Raw genomic sequence first — 19,872 nt, forward strand, 5'->3', positions numbered from 1 at the left:
TGATGGTTTTTGATGAGAAATTGTGAGAATATAAAACTACAGGTATGGGATCCCTTATCCAGAAACCCGTTATCCAGAAAGCTCTGAATTAAGGAAAGCCCGTCTCCCATAGACTCCATTTTAATCAAATAATTCAGAATTTTTAAACTGATTTCCTTTTTCTTTGTAGCAATAAAACAGTACCTTGTAACTGATCCCAACTAAGATATAAATAATCCTTACTGGATGCAAAACAATCCAGAGATCCAAATTAGGGAAAGACCCCTTATCCGGAATACCCTTGGTCCCGAGCATTCTGGATAACAGGTCCTATACCTGAATAGCACTTTGTTGAATCGGATTGCTTTTTAGAAAAAGGCTTTTTTAAGTGACAGTATTGAAAAAGCTAGTACTTTGAAATAATTGCACTTTTGTTATTTATTTAGCACAAAACAATTTATTGAATCAATTAATGAACTCCTGATTGGTATTTGGAGCTGAATCAAACAGTGGGAAGCCCCCAAAATGGCAAAAATGAAATATCTTTTTTTCTTTGTGGTTTTTGGGGTTTCTTGATGCTGGCTTTTGTTGACAAGTTGAAAAAGTTGTTGTTTTCTTGACTTTTTTGCGACTTTTTCCCATTCATGCTTTTTCAGTTCAGATTTTTTGCTTAATGCCTGCCATGGAAATTCATTTCCATGGATAACGTCACATCACTGGAAGGACCTATAGGTAAATAAAGCACCAGAGATGTTAATGTATGGTCTCCTTATATATTTCTACATATTCCAAGTGATTGCTTCTTTTTACACCAGGCTACACAATCACCTAATATCAATACACAACTTGATAAACCAACAGTGCCAAATAGAGTGGGAGAGCAAAGCAGGCAGTTATTTGCTACCTGAATTTTAATAAGTTTCTCTGATTTTTAAGGGATTTTACACGTGAGCATTTCATCTGGTAGATCTTCCACCACTAGAGTAAATACAGTCCTGTATTTCTGATTAGTTTGTACTTTGGCACTGCTGGTTTATGCAGCAATTTCATTACTTGGTCTGGCCAACTTGCTAAATATTCAGAATTCTTTTGAAGTGGTGATGCCAGGAATTCAGATGGTGATGTGTGTTGTATGTGGGTGGTTCCAAATCATTTGGAGAAATGTGAGTGACTGGGCTGTGCTGACTACAAAATGAATGCATTTATAAAATGTATTTTTTCTTGCTGGATTTTATAGAAGAATCCTCAATTTTTCACCTATCTGGCAACCCTATATTACAGTCCACTCACCTCCCCCCCCCCTCCCCCCCCACTTAATATGACATTATAGATTTTTCTAGGTCATCAGAAAAGTTAAGTTTCCATAAATCCTAGCTGAATTTTGTAGCTGTCTGTGATTTTTAACTCAACCAATCATTAATGCTAGCCGGACCATTATTAAGGTGGCCATATGTGGGCCAATAAAAGTTGGTCCCCCCCCAGACCACAGAAACAAAATCAAGACTGATGGGACTCTGAAACTTTTTTTTACAACAATCTAGTTTATCAGTTGCTGGCAATTAAAGGGTTTGTTGTATATTCATGTATGTGCAAGTGACAATTTCCTTCTCTAAGTACATTAAAACGTTATCAACACAAATATATATTCTACTTACTTTATCTTGGGATGTCACATTCTTATCTTCATAAAAATATAATTATATTGTGTTTCCTTTAAAGAAAAAGAATAAAGTAATAATGATATAATAATTAAAAATAAACTTAACAAAATGATGAAAATGATGAAATAAACAATATCACATTAAGTCCTGAAATGATAAACTAGAAAGTTGTTTGTCCATAATTACTTAAGGGTAAAATCTCTTAGTTCTTTTTTTGTTTTGTTTTAAGGGAATGCAAATGTGTAGCATGAGCCATGTGAATACATTCTGCTATAAGAAGGCATCAGGAGGTGCACATGTGAATGATTGTGGCCTACATGCCTCCCCCACCAGCCCGTCATGGATAGAATGCTGCCTAACCCAAGTAGTGCTTAATCCAAGGGGAAATGGCAGAGTTCTGCTGCAACTTATACACTACAAGATGCAGTATTGCAGTATGCAAAAAACTGCTGTTTGCACTGTGTCCTGCGTTGTAAATGACTCCTTCTATCAAATATGTTCATTAAAGGTGCAAATTATATAGAAACAACAGCAGTAACAGCTACTCTTCCTACAATTCCTTACCCACCTCTTCCGTCTCTTACTGTTACTACTTTTAAAGAGGTATATAAATGCTGGATTATACAACTATTAATGTCTGCTAAACTCCAATTATGTCAGATATGGAGGTAGAAACAATGGGAATTTTACCCCTATCTGACTATTCAGCGCTTGCCTTCAACAGTGCCCAATTAAAAAAATGTTGTCCTGCCCAATTGACGAGATGACCAGTATCCAAAGCTTTGTCACTTTGTCAATCCACCATACATGCACCCAATATTCTACAAAACCATGTTTCATACCATAATATCGGTGCATGTATGGGTACCTTAACAAAAGGCTTGTGTTGAAAGAAAAGTGGACATGTGGAAGGGTGCATTTTAAGCCCTAAGCATAAATACAAAGTGTTTACAAGAGTTCTACTTACCAATTTTAAGTTGTGCCAAATATTTCTCAACCTCTGCACTTCCTTTATTTTTTACTAAAATAAAAAAGACAGAGAAATATCACTTTGGTGTTCCCATCAGTCACAGGAAAAAGTGTCCCACCTTCAGCTATTGGCTCACCCGCCTGGCGATTCTGCTATAGGGGCATTGTCAACAGCAGCAGTGACACAGCTAGTGTAACATGCTAACATTTATTTTCTGTTTTATATTTAATGAACTTTGTGGCTGTGACCTTGTGTTTGTGTGGTCAACTGAGGAGTGGTCAAAATGTAATTAAAATTTTATGACACCCTTAACGTATAAAACGGCTTTTGGGACCATAGAAATGTAAAAAATTAGCAACGACAGCAAATTCTATGCCTTTTCCACCATGCTTCCTCAGTAAAGCTGGAAATATAGGGACTCTTTACAAAACTAGCAAACTTTCTATGTTAATTATCCATCTTCTGTGTTAATGACATTGCCATGAAGCATCATTTTACTGGTCATTTTTACTAGTCACACCCAAATTGCTGTCTAATAATATTCCATATAAGTATAGGCATAAATACTTTTTTATTACAGATCTTTAGCTTTATAATAATATAAAAACTGCATTGTACTTACATATATCCATTTGCCCAGTAAATCTCATCTGTACTGCTGTTACTATTCTTTGTACTGAAAAGAAAAAATACATATATATATATATATATATATATATATATAAACTTAGCATAGTGAATATAGAATGAATAGCTCTGAAAACATTGGGGCAAATTTATTAAAGGTTTTTACTCCAGTCCCATTTCAACTAGAAATTGTAATTTTTCTCCATGTCAGTTTCTTTCACTTTTAAAAAAACATTGAAGTTTTTTTTACATTTTTTCATCAGTAGTATCATTTTTTTCCTGTGCATTTTTGTTAAAAGAATTTTTGTTTTTGCAGTGTACATGTATGGGTAATTTTTTTCAAGCATTTTTCTGCATTAAATAATTGTTTCTGATGAATAAAGGCTTTAAAAATAAAAATTTAGAGGCAGTGATAAGAAGGAAAAAAATGATCGATACAATTGCTCCATAGAGCAGCTTAAAACAGAACCAAAAATATTTTGCCCAATTTTGATTCTATTATTTTTTTTTTATTTACAACCATTCTGCAGGCTTTTACTTACATTTTTCTGGAAGATTTCCAACCTGGGATGGATCTGGACTTCCTGCTTTTTTGGCTAAATTCAAAAGGAGAAATTTTTCATTATATAAATAAAATGGTTTTATAACTAGATCTGAATTAGTTAAATACAGAGACTCCATTTAATAGTTGTTTGTTAAAGTTAAAAAAGTTAACATATGATTTAACCTCTCAGCATAAATGATTAATAATAACTAGACAATAGCTGTTTAGAGGAGCATTTGGTACTTTTGTATTGTGGGCTAGTGAGTATCCAATGAGTGCAAGTAGTTGCGGGGCTTTAAATATGACAATCAGTTTGAAGCAGAAAATATAATACATCAGAAATAAAAGCGCTGACACTAATAGATAAATACTATGGTGGCTTAGTTTAAGATGAAAAACATTTTTCTACCAATTTTTTGCTTTTTAAAATTGTAAAAAATAGAAAAAATACTCTATTCACCTTCCTCCATTGACTCTCTATAGTCTTCATATAGTTGAATTAGTTTTAATTGAACTGAAAAGAAAAATACAGAAAAATCAGTCTGATATCTTAACTATTAAATTGTGAAATACAAAGCTCATTAATATCATATTCTAAACAGCATTAACACAAGTGTTGCTATTAGTAATTAAAGCTGAGGGCGAATGGCAACATCACACCTTGGAATTCTGGATTTTTTAAAAATTACACTGGAGAAACTCATATAAATTGATTTATGCCAAAAACTTGTGTTAAAGGAAATATTTAAAATAAATGGCATATCTGTAAAGCTCTGCTGCTTTTCTTCAAATTCATGAATTAACCCCGTGCATCAGGATCACAGAAAGGTTTCAGGACAAAAAGCTAATGGCGGTTTTTATGAAGGTGTTTTTTTATTGTACAATATGTATAATTGTAATTAACCAATTATTTTAATCCATTTAAGTCAATGAAACAAATATAGGCAACACATGCTGCTTTTTACACACATTTCTTTAAGCTATCATCTCTTTTTACACCCGCTATACATATGTCAAAATGCTCTACAAGGCTTTATACATGCAGGGGATTTTACATAGGGCACTGTGGGGATGCTTGCTGTATTTTTACACAGCTTTATACATATAAGATATTTATATATTTATATAGAAATTATTTTGTAATGAAAGAAATGGAACAGCTTACTTCCCACTTTGGGACCTCCGTGTTCAAATTCATATTTCGCCTGGTCTTTAACTGAATACAAAAAAAAAGAAAATCAAAACATGAATTTTATTTTGTACAACAATTTTGTTAGTCTCATAAAGGGAAAATATATAAGAAACATCATAGTCTTTACAAGTCATTTACTTTTTTGCCACACAAAGGGCAATCTACCCTGCTCATATCTTGTGCTCGCTTTCTAACTTGCAGTGCTACCACCAAGCCGGGCACAGATAATAATAATATGCACATGACAGGTAATCTCTTTTGAGACTGCTCAGTTTTTTATCTGATCCATACCCACTATTCTCAGAACAGAATAAGGGAGTTAAAAAAAAAGTGTAGGGAAATTTGAGAGGTCAGGCATGGCTGACAAGGTGAGGTATTATATGAACAAATGCCCGCAGACAGTGATGGACAGATAGTCTGACTGAATTGCTTTAGATAAATACTGAGCTCAATATCTCCAGGGCTCAGTGTTGGATTTCTTTTGATAGATTCACAATAATTATTTTCTCTTTATTGAAACAAACCTGAACAATATTATTTTATTTTATACAACTATTTTTATTTCCCATTTATTCCTATTGATAAAAAAATATTTTTTACTGTATAACTTTTTTATTTCCAATGTATTCAGATTGATGATAAAAATAAGCTTTTCACTCACAAATATTTATTTAATACATAATAATTTCACTTACGTATCTCAAAATATTTCTGGCCAAGCATGTGATGCATTTTCATAGTTCTTTGCACTTAGAAGAAAAAAACAAAGGTAAATATCTATATAAAATTGTAAGTTGGTTACTTACAGAGATGTAAAACTACGACAGACGATAGGTTTAGCATTTATAACCCCGCAGTACACTGACTGTATTTAATTAATAGATGAGTAAATATTCCATATACACCGATATCACACGGTCCTCCAGCAACACTAAACACAACCCATAGAATTTACTTCCTATGGGTAAGAAGGGCAGTAAGGGGCTCACTATTTGTTTGCTTGCAGTGCAGCTCTGTGCCATAACTGTATGGGAATGCAGAAGTTACCTGGAGTTTATTAGAGTCTGTACCTAACAGAAATCAATGCTGAATGCAATAAAATCAGATCAAGGCCAATTTTTATTGTGGTCAGCATTTATCTCTGTTGATTTGTGATATGCCCAATGGGAAATGAAATAATTTAAAAGCATTGCTGTGCAATGAACACATAGAACAGCAAACAAGAATTGCAAAATGAACCCTGACCACCGTGTGTACATAGTTTCTACTTACTATTTGTGGCTCTTGCACGAGAGTCCACATCATGCTGGCTTAAGGTACCTGAAACACAGATAGATATTATGTCATTAACACAGCAGATAGGAATATAGAGAGGCCTGCAGGCAGTTAATAAAATGTTTATGGACCAAATATTGAAAAAAAGATATAATCCTACCATGTTCTCTCTCTGTAACCACTGTATTGCTTATCGGTTTTATTGTTGTTGCAGGTTCTGTGCTGAAGTCTTCTATATCTAAACGAACCAACAGATAAAATTTTTGTTGAATAAGACATTTTATAAAATGTATGTTAACCATTTACCAAAAAATGCAATAAATGTATTGCAGCGCTTTTGCAATTTACAATAATTTGTTATATTTAGTGTTTTTTGAGACAGTCGCAGTTGTAGACTGCTAACAGCAACCCTGTATGTGCATTTTCTCTGCACTTCCTGTTAGGTTAGTTTACCTTACCTTTTTTTTCCAATTGATTGACCCTAATTGCTCTGGGCAATCATCCAAGGTACAAGGAGTACAAACATACTAGGCCCCGTCATTTTCTTTGGTAGTGACAAGCAATATATAAAGGGGTGGTTTACCTATGTATTTTTTAATGGGTTTTATTGCTGTTGGCATGTTGTTCTTACAGTGCCCCCACGCTAGTGCCAGTAGCAGTGGTCTTAGTACTCTTAGGAGCCTATTTATTATGCTGTGTGAAATGAAATTTGCCAGAAAAACTGTGTAAAAAGCCGTGTAAAATAAAAAGTGAAGTTCGCCCTCCAAACGCCAGATTTTACGCCATTATCTTATGTAAGTTCTGGCAGAAGAAAAAAACATATAAAAAAGTAAGTCTATTTTAAACTGTTTACATGGCGAAGCCTGGTGATATGTGCCCAATTTTGTCAATGTTTTTTACACAGCATAATAAATCTGACCCATAGTCACTTCTAACAGCCTTATACATTAGTTGGTATATTATCCTCTACTTACTCTTTAATTCAAGATTTAAGTATTTGGAAATTTCAGCTGTCCCTTCTGTTCTCACTATAATAAAAAGTAAAGGAGGGTTCAGATTACTGAGCACATTATAACAACACAATTCTACTGTGACAATAATCATTGGAGTCGTGTAAATCATTGCAATTCAGTGCATTTGGGTTTGGTATTTTCCATTGTCCAGAATAATATGATACATTGTCATGTTATATTAAAAGGTAACCACACGCTCACATTTTTTATTTTAGGGTATAAATGGCTTATGTTTGGAATGCAAAATAGAGCGTGTCCTGTACTTACATTTCTGCAGTGCTTCTTTAAATTTTACATATCTTCCCTGCACTCTTTCTTTCACTATAATAATAAAGAAATAATAAAAATTAATGACATTTCCTGAACTGAAATTAAAAATAGCATTCATATCCTCAAATATTAGAAACAAATGTGGGGTTATTAATAATAATCTAATCATCATGCACATATTGAATGTAATATATTAACAATTGCACTTATATTTTCGAGAAAGCCTTATGGGGTAGACAAAATACTCACATATTCCAGGTAAAGCCGACACTGCGTTTATGTCTGGAGCTCCTATTTTTTCCACTAAAATAAAATAATATTTTAATTACATGAAGACATATTACATTTCCAAAATTCTAAATTGCAATTGTAAGATAATGTATTTCCAAAATGTGTTAATTAAAACGTCAACTATTTTAAAGCTATTTGTAAATATAATTGTGATTAACATTAGGTTGTGCCTTTTTATTCTTTGTTCTGCTCATCCTGACTACATCTACTATTGAAACAATCTGCTATCCTTCAGCAAACACTCTGACGTGGTGGAATTCCCATTGAAAAGGAGAGTTAAACAGGGCTGGACTAGGTGCCTTGGCCCTCAATTTATCATTACCAAGTGAAAGCTATTAAACTGCTATTAAAGCTATTAAATACACCCATACATTAAGAATTCCAGCTATGCCCTTTGCTTACAATTGATAGTAAAATCCCTGTAGCCATTTGGAATAAAATAAATCCTTTGTTTGTATTCTACTAGGATTATACATAGCAATATGCCTTTAAGTTTTTAATAAAAAAAAAATATATATTATTTACCATCATCCAGACTCTCTACATAATCCATTAACAAGTTTTCTAACTTTTCATTCCCTGAAAGATAACAATGCATAAACATTATTGTTATTATTCTAAGTATAAAACTGCAGAAGTAAGATTGATTAAAATTATTCAGTGGGTTTAATTGTAAATTAGTGGCCAACTGTGTCTGGTGTGATACTCGGGGTTGTACTGGCCTATCAGGATACTGAGGAAAACCCCAGTGGGCCCAGTGGCAGCTAGGCGAATGAGTGTGGCACCTCCCCACTGTGTTACCCTTAATATAGTTCTCAGAGCCAGGATACATGGAACAGCACAGAAATAAATACATCTCTGCAATAAATTCATATTTTCTCATCGATCTTTTCACTGAAAAATTATTAAGAAATGAAAATTATATAAAAATACTTAGTATCATAAACAGATCTAATCCTGTGAACTAGAAAGTAACACAGGTTGAATGAAAATGGATAAGGGAAATATTTATTTCTGTGCTCTCCCAGTACAGCTGAGTATATGGTGGGCCCTTGAGATCAGGTTCTCTGGTGGGTCTTAGCTACCCATTGTGTACACTATTAGCAATGCATTCTATATAACATCACCCAAAAAAAAAACATGGAATTTACTTACTGGTAATTTGTGAACTCTGTTCAAGTGTCACTATAAACTCCACGTGTTTAATTACTGAAATAAAACAAAATAAAATACTTTAGATTGATTCTGACAGCAATAATAAAGTAAAAGAAACATTGTTACATTAGCAATGGATACTTTTAGAGCAGTTATCATCTAATTTAAATGCAGAAGCAGCATTTGATTGTGACCAGGGATTTATAATCATGGAGTTTATATGTTCTCCCCATGCTTGCATGTGATTGCTATAGTTTCCTCACATATGCCAAAAAAACATGCAAGTTAATGGACTATTGCTTTAACAGAAAAACTTGCTTTAAAAAAAACATTAAAAAAAATTGCTCTTCCTCCATTTATCTTTATTAATGGGAGAAGAGTTTATTTACTTTTTTTGTAGGCAAATCAGCTACTGTATGTTTAACACAGTAATGAGAAGGCTATCATTTCCCAGCACCCAATGAGCAGGTCAAGTCAAAAAAGAAACCAAAAAAAAAACCCGAAAAGATGTTTGTTCTTCGAAAGTTAAAGAATAGTAAATGCTTCTTGCTGACTGATTGCTATTGGTGATTAGTAGCAACAGCTGCACCTATAAGTTTGCTATAATTTGCTAAAAGGCAATGGCTAACAAATGCTACAGTTATGAAGCCTAGCTAGTCATATAAGTTCCCTGATGGATCGCACAATCAATGTTGCCTTAAGTATCTATTCGTTAGTATCCTACTGCAGGTCTGAATATATACCTATAAACCAATATTAACTTCACCTCAGGAGAGATCTCTAACAGCCATTTCAACCCAAACTCTCCCACTGAGTATAGCAGACCAGTTCATATACACAATCACCACTGCCCAATACTGAATTTAAACCTAACTTTTATTACCAAATCAATTTTTTAAAAACACCCACCTAGATAAACTGACTGCACTCAGCATGCAAGCCAAATCTGCATGGGGGAGGGGAAATAGTTTTTTGCCAATAGAAGAAAAAAACATAATTTCAAGCAACTTCCAATGTGAATTTGTTGAAAAGTATAAGTGCTTTAAAAGTTATTTGTAAATGTAATTGCTATTAAAAGCAGCATTTGCTGGTTGTTACTTTTTAAACTAAAACTCAGTCTTCTCCAGCAAGACAGGTCTGTCAGTCTGCTGCCTTATATAACATTGTGTCAAAAGCCAGAGCCATCAGGGCAGGGAATAGAAAAGGACAGATAAACACTACTTCTAATAGTGATTGTATATACAAATACGTCAAAAATTTGTAATCAAAATAAGTCAAATATGTAATGAATGTTGCAAAGTTGCTTAGAATTATGTTTTCTTTTATTAGGCAAAAAAAATATTTTGAGTTGACGTTCCCAAAACCCAACCACCAACTTCCCCGCCTAACTGTTAACACTGGAAAGGGCTAGTCACCAGACTCAGTCCACCTATGCCAACACATTTCACTGCTGCGCAGCTTCCCTAATGGTTAAAAAACTTTCCCTGCTTGTTTTTACTTACATTGCTCATAGTACATCTCTGCAATAAATTCATATTTTCTCATGGATCTTTTCACTGAAAAATTGAAGAAATGAAAATTATATAAAAATACTTATTAGTATCATAAACAGATCTAATCCTGTGAACTAGAAAGTAAAACAGGTTGAATGAAAATTATTTAAACATTAAATATATCCAATGGGATTGTTTTACCACCAGCATGGATAAATGCAGCCTAGGTGGGGATCCAATACCATGTGACTCAACATAAACATCATAAATACTTCACATTTTTTTTATTTTCCAATCCCTTAAAACAATTCTACTTACTGTTTCTTGCAGTTATTTTATCAGAAATTACTGTAAAAAAAAAAAAGGAAAGAAAATGTCATTAAATATATATCAACATTATTAGAAAAACCTGTGTTACATTACAATTAATCTCTGGAAAAAAGGTTCTACATCTGTAAAGTTCTAGCCCTTGTAGACAAATGATCATTAGGCTGCACTGTCATTGTGGTCACAGAAATAAAATCACCATTATGCTATCTGCATAGGTGTCACCAAGCTGTCATGCTATAAAAAGTACTTGCAGCCATGATCTTAAAGTACAGGTATGGGACCCATTATCCAGAATGCTTGGGACCTGGGTTTTCCAAATAAGGGATCTTTCCGTAATTTGGATCTCCGTACTGTAAGTGTACTAAAAGATTATTTAAACATTAAATAAACCCAATAAGGGTTTGCACCCAATAAGGATTAATTATTGGTTAGTTGGGATCAAGTAGAAGGTTCTGCTTTATTATTACAGAGAAAAAGGTAATCATCTTTAAAAATTAGAATTATTTGCTTATAATGGAGTCTCTGTAATTTGGAACTTTCTGGATAACAGGTTTCCGGATAATGTATCCCATACCTGTACTTATTGATTGAAAATAAGGGGCCCTGGGCCAGAACACTAGATTCATTTCTGAATTTGTATTTTTGTGATTTCCTTTTATACTGTATATAAATCATCAATCATCATATATAATCATCAAGCTTGCTAAATGTGTCTCTTCACTTTTAATGCATTCAAACCATAAAAGGTCAGAATATTAAAGAACACACATAAAAACTGTTATACTTACAATCAGATGTTGCAAAAGAATTAAATATAAAAAAAAGAAATATAAATATAATAAAATTCAAGAAGAGCATGGTGATGCACCAACTGCCCTCTTGCTCTGCGATGTATGTTATGTCTGCACTTAAGCATGATGACATCACTGCCTGATGGTATCATGTTACAACAGGTTCACAGCAGCATTATGACATCACAATGGAATTTGCCTGCCCTTTCTATTTATGTGGACTGTTTCTCTGCTGTTAACAGTTATAGAACATTGTTAGTTGTGGTAGTGAAATAATGGTACGGTCCAACAGCAGACTTTTACGCAATCATAAGCTGCAGGGGCCTCTTATCTCTTGTATTGGTTGTTGGTTTTCTTGTATGTTCACTTTACACATCCTTTTATTGTACATTGCTGATGAATATGTTGGTGTTTTATACATATGTGTTAATAATAACTATAAAAGTCCTCTCATTTTATAAACAAGAAAACAACCATAAGAGATGTAACCCTTTCTTGGCTGTAACCAAGCCAACAGCACGGCTAGATAGGTCTAGAGCATGGGGTACATGTGACTCAATCCTTCAGGATGGGCCTTCGCTATGTGGAAGTAACCAAACGGAGCTATGGTGTAGTGCAACTACATACCACTGTACCTGTGTGCAATGCAGAATAACAAATGGGCGCCAGAAGGTTCTTGCAAATGAACAGTAGAACTGGTTTATTGTCAGAGACAATCAATTTGCAGGGTTATGCAAGATACTCACACACATCAGTTAGCATAGCATTTCTCTGAGGACAGCACAGAGAGGGTGCACACACACTCCTCCCAACTCCTCTTGAGCCTGAGCAGGATCAGTGCCACCGGTTCAGTTGCCCACTCTCTGGAACAGTCAGCTTGGATACCCCACTCCTCAGGTTGAACACCTCTAGCCTTCAGGCCCCACGGCAACTCTGGATCAGGGTTCACACACTACCTGCCTCCTATGTCTAAACCGTGGCCCTACGCTAAGGCAACAGTGCCTGTCTGGAGGGTACTCCCACAGCTACTTTCCTCTGAGCCAAACTGCTCGTGCTCTCTTCCCTCACTATCTCACTTTCCTAGAAAGTGCTCCACAAAAATTGCTATCTAACTGGTCCTCATTCACGGGGTCCCTGTCCCCGACTTCACCAGAGTAGATGACAACACTCTGGGGCACATGGCTTACTGGGGCCTAGTCCTGCGCCCAGGCTCAGTGCTCCTTCCCCTGTGAGCAAAGGCAGCCAAAGAGGCAGACCCACCCCCCCTGCTAAGCGCTATATCTGAGTGCCAAGGGGGTGGTCTACCTGTTAACCAATGAACACACACATGAAACTCAAAACTGATACATGGGTCTTTGCCCAGTAACAGCACAAAACAAGGAAGCTACAGGGTTTAAAGCCATAGGGACTAATTAACCCTATGGGTACCTACAGAGAGTATTTTAAAATATCCATATTCTCTCGTGTTGAAAACTTCAAATGTGACTTTTCTGACAAATAACATAACAAACCAGGTGTTATTTGTAATGAACTGAAGTTTGCTAAAAAAAAATTGAAGTCGTGCATGTCTATCAAATCCTCCTTAAATCTGAGCCATCGTGCATGTCTATCAAATCCTCCTTAAATCTGAGCCGTTGGCATCTCTTCTGCTGCTGCCATGCTAGGGTGTGTAGCAGACGGGCTATATTGAGGCCCAAATAAACATTATGCTTTTCTATAGTCAATCTCAGTATTAATACATATATTTAAAAACAGCAAATTTATAAGCCACAATTTAAATCTGCTTCAAGGAGAAGGAAAGGCTAAGGCTGATGCCACACCAGGCGTAGGGCTGATTTTTTCGAATGAATGGGATACGCTCGGGTGAAGGCACAAGTAGCAGGCGTAGGGCTGAATTTTCGGCAAGCGTTTTTCCGCTTGCCGAAAAAATCAGCCCTACGCCTGGTGTGGCATCAGCCTAAGACTAATGCCTCATGGAGTGGATTCTTGGCCTGCAGATAAGCACAAGCTGAAATCTGTCCCTACACCAAATCTGATTGTTGTGCCTGCACCTGGAGCCATTGCATTAGGCCAAGTGCAGGCACATAGCATAATTCAGCTTGGAACTGCTTATACAAGCAGTTAAGTGCCAAATTATTATTTTGACTGTGTACTTTTTGAGGATATGTTGTTTGTGATGGTTTTTTGGGAAGGAACTTGCACATAACCATATAATGTCTAATTGTTTTAATAAGAGGAATAAAGGGTGCCCATTTTAAACCCACATTTTTTTCTTTTTCATGAATAGAAAGGTCTACTTGCTGGGGCAGACCCACAAAAATTGTTAATAACCAAACTATCATGCCCTATCCCAAACAAAGAAGAGGATAGAGCAGGGCTCCTCAAACTTTTTTAACAGGGGGCCAGTTCTGGGTCCCTCAGACTGGGGGCCGGACTATAGATTGAAAAAAAAATAAAAAACATGAACAAATTCCCATAACTGAGCAAATAGTGGTAACTAGGGGGCCCTGCTCTAGGCCTGGCTAGCGTGACTGCGTAGTGAGGGTGACTCGGCTTGGCATGTCCTCACCCCTGGCTGGCAGACTACCTGTTTGCCTCAGTGTGGTTCTTATGTCCAGCGTCATTAGCGTAGGCCGGTACGATGCAGTGATGTGCTGGGGCTGATGACACTGAGGTAGTAGCCAGGGGTGAGGATGCAGTGGGACGGGGGCTGGGTAAATTACCTGGGGGGCTGTAGTTTGAGGACCCCTCATATCATGAACCTGGGGGACTTGCTGTAACTCCACTGAAAGACTATTTATGGGCGGTGACCTTGGAATACTGGTGGGTTAAACTCTCCTTTTAAGAGGGGAAAGGCATTGGATAAACTCAGAAGAGTCTAGACACATATTGTACACTGGTGCCCTATGGATAAACCCTCACAATGCTACAGTTGGTTATATGAGTCAACTGACACACCTTACAACAAGAAAAAGGAATAGCACCCCCTTATTAGTAAATCATTACAAAGTTCTATTAGTGAAATCTTTGAAGGTTAGAGAGGGCAAAATATCTAGGCTTAATAATGGACATAGCCATCAGCAGTACAACTTTCACAATTGTGAATGTTTATGCTCCTAATAATGGCAACAGTTCCTTTTTGTAAAAAAAATATACAAATTCAGACATTAATGCATTCACCACCATAAAGAACTGAGAAAAGTAAAGAGGTGGCCCAGCCCCTCAGCGACCAGCTGTGAACGAAACAACAAAAAAGAGGGGCAACTCTAGAAACCCATCCTTCATTCCACTACACCAGGGGTCCCCAAACTTCTAACCCAAGGGGCCGGATCAAGGGCCCCTCAGACTGTTGGGGGGCTGGTGTTTCAGGCCCACATCCTCTTTCATATCTCCCCCCCAGCGTGTCCTACCTGTACCAGTTCCCCCGGTCCGTCCTTCTCAGCCCTATGCTGCTCCCTGCTGAGTCCTCTCTATCCACTGCCAGGTGGGAGGACGCAGCGGGGGCCAGGTAAATTGGTCTAAGGGGCCGGATCCAGCACGTGGGCCGTAGTTTGGGGACCACTGCACTACACAAACCCATTCTAAAGGGACCTTTTACTCTGGGGTGCATGCAATACATTTAGGCTATATTATATATTGATAGCCCAACAAAATATGCATAGGAAATACAGACAGCTTATGCACCGGTCAGTCTTTTCCACAACCATTTTCATGAAACTTGAGATTACTAAGTTACCTAAATAAATGAAAATAAATGTAAAACATTTCTCAAAAACACCTTGGCAAATGTTCTAGTCTAGTCTAATCCTGGAACACTGGGACCAACCCCTAATATGGCTTACAGCTAAAGTAGTCATTACAGGAATAAAATATCATATGCAAGACCACCAGAAACTTTGTGGTTCAAAAGGTTGAACTTGATGGATTTAGATGTGCGACTATGATATGAACTGACAAACTTTTTACTGAAAAGCAAAGGTAACTATATAGGAAAAAGACCCTTCAACAGCTGGGGAGCCCAGGAGGTTCAGTGGCACATTCACTAATAAACAGATGCAATATATGTTTATGGAATAGGTCTTCTTCCCACAGTTAAGGGGCCATGACTGAAAAGTTAATGTAGGAGATAGCTCACATAATTTATTAAATAGATCCCAGTATAATAGCTGAAGTTATTCTATAATAACTAGCTCATATAATAGCTCAATGAATGTACCATAAAGTCAGTCAGTGGAGTTTAAACCGTATACTCCAATCTCCCCTTGTCACACTGCTCTCTATTGTTGTGGTTTTTTTTGTTACATACATTTCTGCATTTTACATAAATTGTGTAAGTTTAGGGGACCTTTGCTGTGGGGCCCAATAACTAGTGAGTTGTAGTTCATAAAAACAGTAAGAATAAGTGCTGAAATTCAGTTCTTTGGGGTTAGTGGAATTTTAGTTTTTGATCATTGGGGGAATCAGTGGATTTGTCCTAAGTTTACAGAGACATATCCTATAAAAATTATGAATGTACCAATGAATTATACTCCTCTAGATATAGAAGGATTGTGCTTAAAAAAGTTGTGTTTCTGACTGATTTATTGAGAAATTCGCCCAAACCCCACTAGCCCCGCCCATCTGTTCCACTTCCTGCTGGCTGAATTCTCTGGATGAGCTGGGGAGCCGGCGGCCCTCCGTACCCTGCACTGTAGGATAGGAACCAATCAGCAGCTAGGCTGACCTGATAGGGAACTGAAGCCTGTCTTTGCTTGTGTGACTGCAGGGCTATGATTGGCTCTCCCCCTCCTACTGTGCTTCTGGCAGGGACCGTTAGGACACGCCCACTCTCCATTTCAAACTCGGGCAGAGAAGAGATAGGATCTATAGGGAGCTCCAATAAAGGGGCCATTGTTACAGATAGGGTTAATGTTTAGCCCAAAGGGAAACCAGCACCGTATATTATTCATAATTGCCTACAGGGTTAGGGGTTTCCCATTTATCCAATATTTCTCCTTTAAACCAACCCACCTACCTGCCCCTGTCAAGCTGCTCTTTAACATTTGTCATTGCTTTATACATAGGTTTTTTAGACAAGTTGTTTGGTTAAAACAACCAACTTACAGGAATCTAAAGATAAATATCAGGAAGTCAAAAAAACATGTTTATTACTAGCCTAAAAGCTAAAACAGGTTGGGTGAAGGAAATGGAAACTGATCTTTATGATGGCTCATATGATGACCCTCTATTCCTTTAGGAAGTGGGTCTTCCATAACTTATGTTACAAAATAAAGACATATTTGATACCCCATATCCAACCTCCAAACAGAATCAACAATTAAAAAATAAATACTAACAAAACACCTGGTTCAGTGGGATTATATTCAGAAATATATATATATATATATGTTGTCCCTCCATCTCTGTTCTACATGGCACTAGTGTTTGAATGGACTAGAGGAAGTCATATACATACATTACATACATACAATTCTTTCTATTAAGAACAAAGGAAAATTGACAACGCAGAGCTCTACAATATGTGGGTGTATAAAATGAACATACATATTGCACACAAAAAGCCCACAACATTGAAAGCCAGTGCAAGAGGTAAAGCATTTCCCCCTACAGTCCAAAACCATACATATGGCTTTACTGGATATTAACTGAATTGACCCAAGTTTTTTCTTCAGTAGTGCTGTGAATAAACCTGGTTTGGTGAATGCAGAACATTTTATTTTTTTTTTATTTTTCAAATAAACCAAGTAGAAGGTCACATCAAGCTGATGCAAACAGTTGACGTGGATGACTAGGGGTTCAATGCAAAACTACTGGCTGCAGGCCAGATTCACTGTATAACACTAGCCTGGTTGGCTGAATTTTCCATCAGATTCAGTTCATATTCAAAAAAGTACTATATATAAATTGACCTGTGATCATTATGGTGCCCATACACAGGAGAGTAGGTGGAGAATAAGCTAGCATGTTTAAAGGAAAACTAAGCTTAACTAAAGACATAGGCTAGAAATGTTGTAAATTATGTTTTGTGCTTCTGTACCAGCCCAAAGATGCCCCAGTAGCTCCCCATGTAAAACAACAACAGAGCAGCTTGACAAGGAAGGTAGGTAGGGTAAAACTTAGGGCAAACTCAACAGACCCTCAATTAATCAAATAAACTAAATCACTGACAATAAACTATTTTTTTTTATTGCGCATCAAAAATTATTAGTTACATGAACTTATATTGGGCCCCACAGCAAAATATTTGGGCCCCCTTTGTGAACTTTCCAGCGGCAGAATGACTGGTTATTGGGCCCCTAAACTTTGGGAACAAGATATTCTCCACAAACCTATATTGCAGCTGCTTATCAGTCAGTGATCCTTTTTCCTAGAAAACCCTATTTATCTGCTAGTTGTTCATTTGTGAAGTGCATACAAAAGGCACAGTTAGAAATCTCAGTACTACATGATTGTGTTCATGGGAGGCCCAGATCAATAACTTGTATGGGGCTCCAAAGTTTCTGATGGCAGCTCTGTCTTCTACCAGTTAGAATTAAGAGCAAAGTAGCAGTGTAAGCAGGAACCTTGGGGGCCACAATCTGACAGAGCACAGTTGTGTTAAAATGTATGCATCCATATTGCCATCTACTTTACCACATGGTGTCCATCATCTGCTCCCTGCTCTCTTAGTAGAGGTAGCTATACCCATTAGTGGTTGCTTCCCCATTGGATCTGCAGTCAGTACTGCCACACATCCAGTAACGGAAACCAGGGTTGGAATGCTGACCATTTCAGTTATGGGGAGTGAGATTAAAGTTATGTGCTGGGGGCCTGGCGCTGTATAAGGAAAAACCAAGGGGAAGCTACAATTTTGATTTTGCACATTTTTTTTCTTGGTGGCACTAAATGTGTAGAAACAGGGGTGTCAATTTCTGGCACAACTTTAGCAGTTTGGGATCTAAGGGCCTTGCAACTGTTCCAGAATTCAGTTTTAAATAAAAATGACAAGTATATCACAGAGCATGGAATCAATGGTTGCTGGGGAACGAGGAGAAAGCTTTAATACGGTTTCTAGTATCTAAAAATGAAGATGGTCCTTCTAGAACTATGCTGAGTGGTTGTTTGGCAGGCATTGCATTTGGTGCAAAATGATACGGCTTCAATAATCCAAGCAGCAGTTTTAGAAGGCTTCCAGATGACAGACATTTCAATTTCAGAAAATGTGTTTTTTTGTTTAATCAAAAACCGATCAAATGGGCAAAGGCAAACTGGATAACCTTGCAAAAGCAGCAGGGTAACTATTGCCCCTTAAGGGCTCTGACACACAGGGAGATTAGTCACCCGCGACAAATCTCCCTTGTCATGGGCGACTAATCTCCCCGAACTACCATCCCACCGGCGAAAATGTAAGTCGCCGGTGGGATGGCACACGCTGCGCAGTCGATCTCGGCAAATGGATGCATTCCCCATTACATTTAAGAGGCAGGGTGATCTTTTTCAAAACTTTAATCTTTCCTAAACTGATTTATTCTTTAATCAACTTACCTTTACTTATTAGACACTCAGATATTTATTTGGAATGAAAAAAAAAATCGAAAATAGCTTTGTCCAAATTAAGGGGACCTGCTAAACTTGGTGGACTAAAAATACCGAATTTTAGAACATTTAACCTGTCTGCTCTAACAAGATACCTTATTGAATGGATCTTTCAAGTAACAAATACACCAACCCAGAAATAGAATTACTCCATGAACCTTATTCTGATATATTTTCTGCATGACATAGTAAATGGAGTAATTTACCAAGAGATATTAAAAGGAATCCTCTATATCGGGACACTATTTTTGTATGGAAATATCTATTCTCTAGCCATGGCTTCAGTAACTCTCAAACTCCCTTCATGCCAGTTAAACTATTCTATATTCTATTGAAAAGCTCTGACCCATTAAGGTTTTCTTCCTTTTTACTAACATCTGAGAAAGAAAACATCATATTGATGAAAGAGCCAAACAATTATTCTTTAATTCCCTGGCCATTGTTTAAAGAAAAGTTAAAGTTACTTGAAATTGATAAATACTTTTACTTAGCCTGCCAATGTGGTTTATCAGTGACTCACAATAAAGACAATTTTGTTGTCGCTAAACATAGACTGGCAGAGGCAATATTAGAATTTAAAGACAAACCACATAATATAAAAATCAACATACGTTCTGGGATGTTTTTACCCAAGATAATCATCCCTTAGAGAATGTGTCTGCTAAGTGGTCTGTTTATCTACAACACTTTATATCCCCTGTGCAAT

General features: G+C 36.7%; 1 protein-coding gene across 1 annotated transcript; it reads right to left on the reverse strand.

Annotated features, from left to right (window-relative positions):
- Positions 1-531: 531 nt before the first annotated feature.
- Positions 532-7,490, reverse strand: LOC100498305. The gene is made up of 11 exons (XM_031900782.1): positions 7,223-7,490; positions 6,409-6,486; positions 6,246-6,293; positions 5,669-5,722; positions 4,947-4,997; positions 4,242-4,295; positions 3,780-3,833; positions 3,233-3,286; positions 2,608-2,661; positions 1,635-1,690; positions 532-705 (listed from the first exon to the last, which is right to left on the reverse strand). Exons 1-10 carry the CDS (start codon positions 7,368-7,370, stop codon positions 1,677-1,679), a joined length of 609 nt encoding a protein of 202 aa, XP_031756642.1. The 5' UTR covers positions 7,371-7,490; the 3' UTR covers positions 532-705; positions 1,635-1,676.
- Positions 7,491-19,872: the final 12,382 nt, after the last annotated feature.

This window comes from Xenopus tropicalis, chromosome 4 (assembly GCF_000004195.4).
Source record: "Xenopus tropicalis strain Nigerian chromosome 4, UCB_Xtro_10.0, whole genome shotgun sequence".
Lineage (NCBI taxonomy): Eukaryota > Metazoa > Chordata > Amphibia > Anura > Pipidae > Xenopus > Xenopus tropicalis.

What these genes read in the sequence shown, in the direction of transcription:
- LOC100498305 (XM_031900782.1), bottom strand. Translation starts at nt 7,370, where the DNA reads ATGATTTACACGACTCCAATGATTATTGTCACAGTAGAATTGTGTTGT. An exon ending in CCAGAAATATTTTGAGATAC is followed by an intron (nt 4,998 to 5,668) that starts GTAAGTGAAATT and finishes TTTTGTATTCAG; the next exon opens with TTAAAGACCAGGCGAAATAT. An exon ending in TAGAGAGTCAATGGAGGAAG is followed by an intron (nt 3,834 to 4,241) that starts GTGAATAGAGTA and finishes TTTTGAATTTAG; the next exon opens with CCAAAAAAGCAGGAAGTCCA.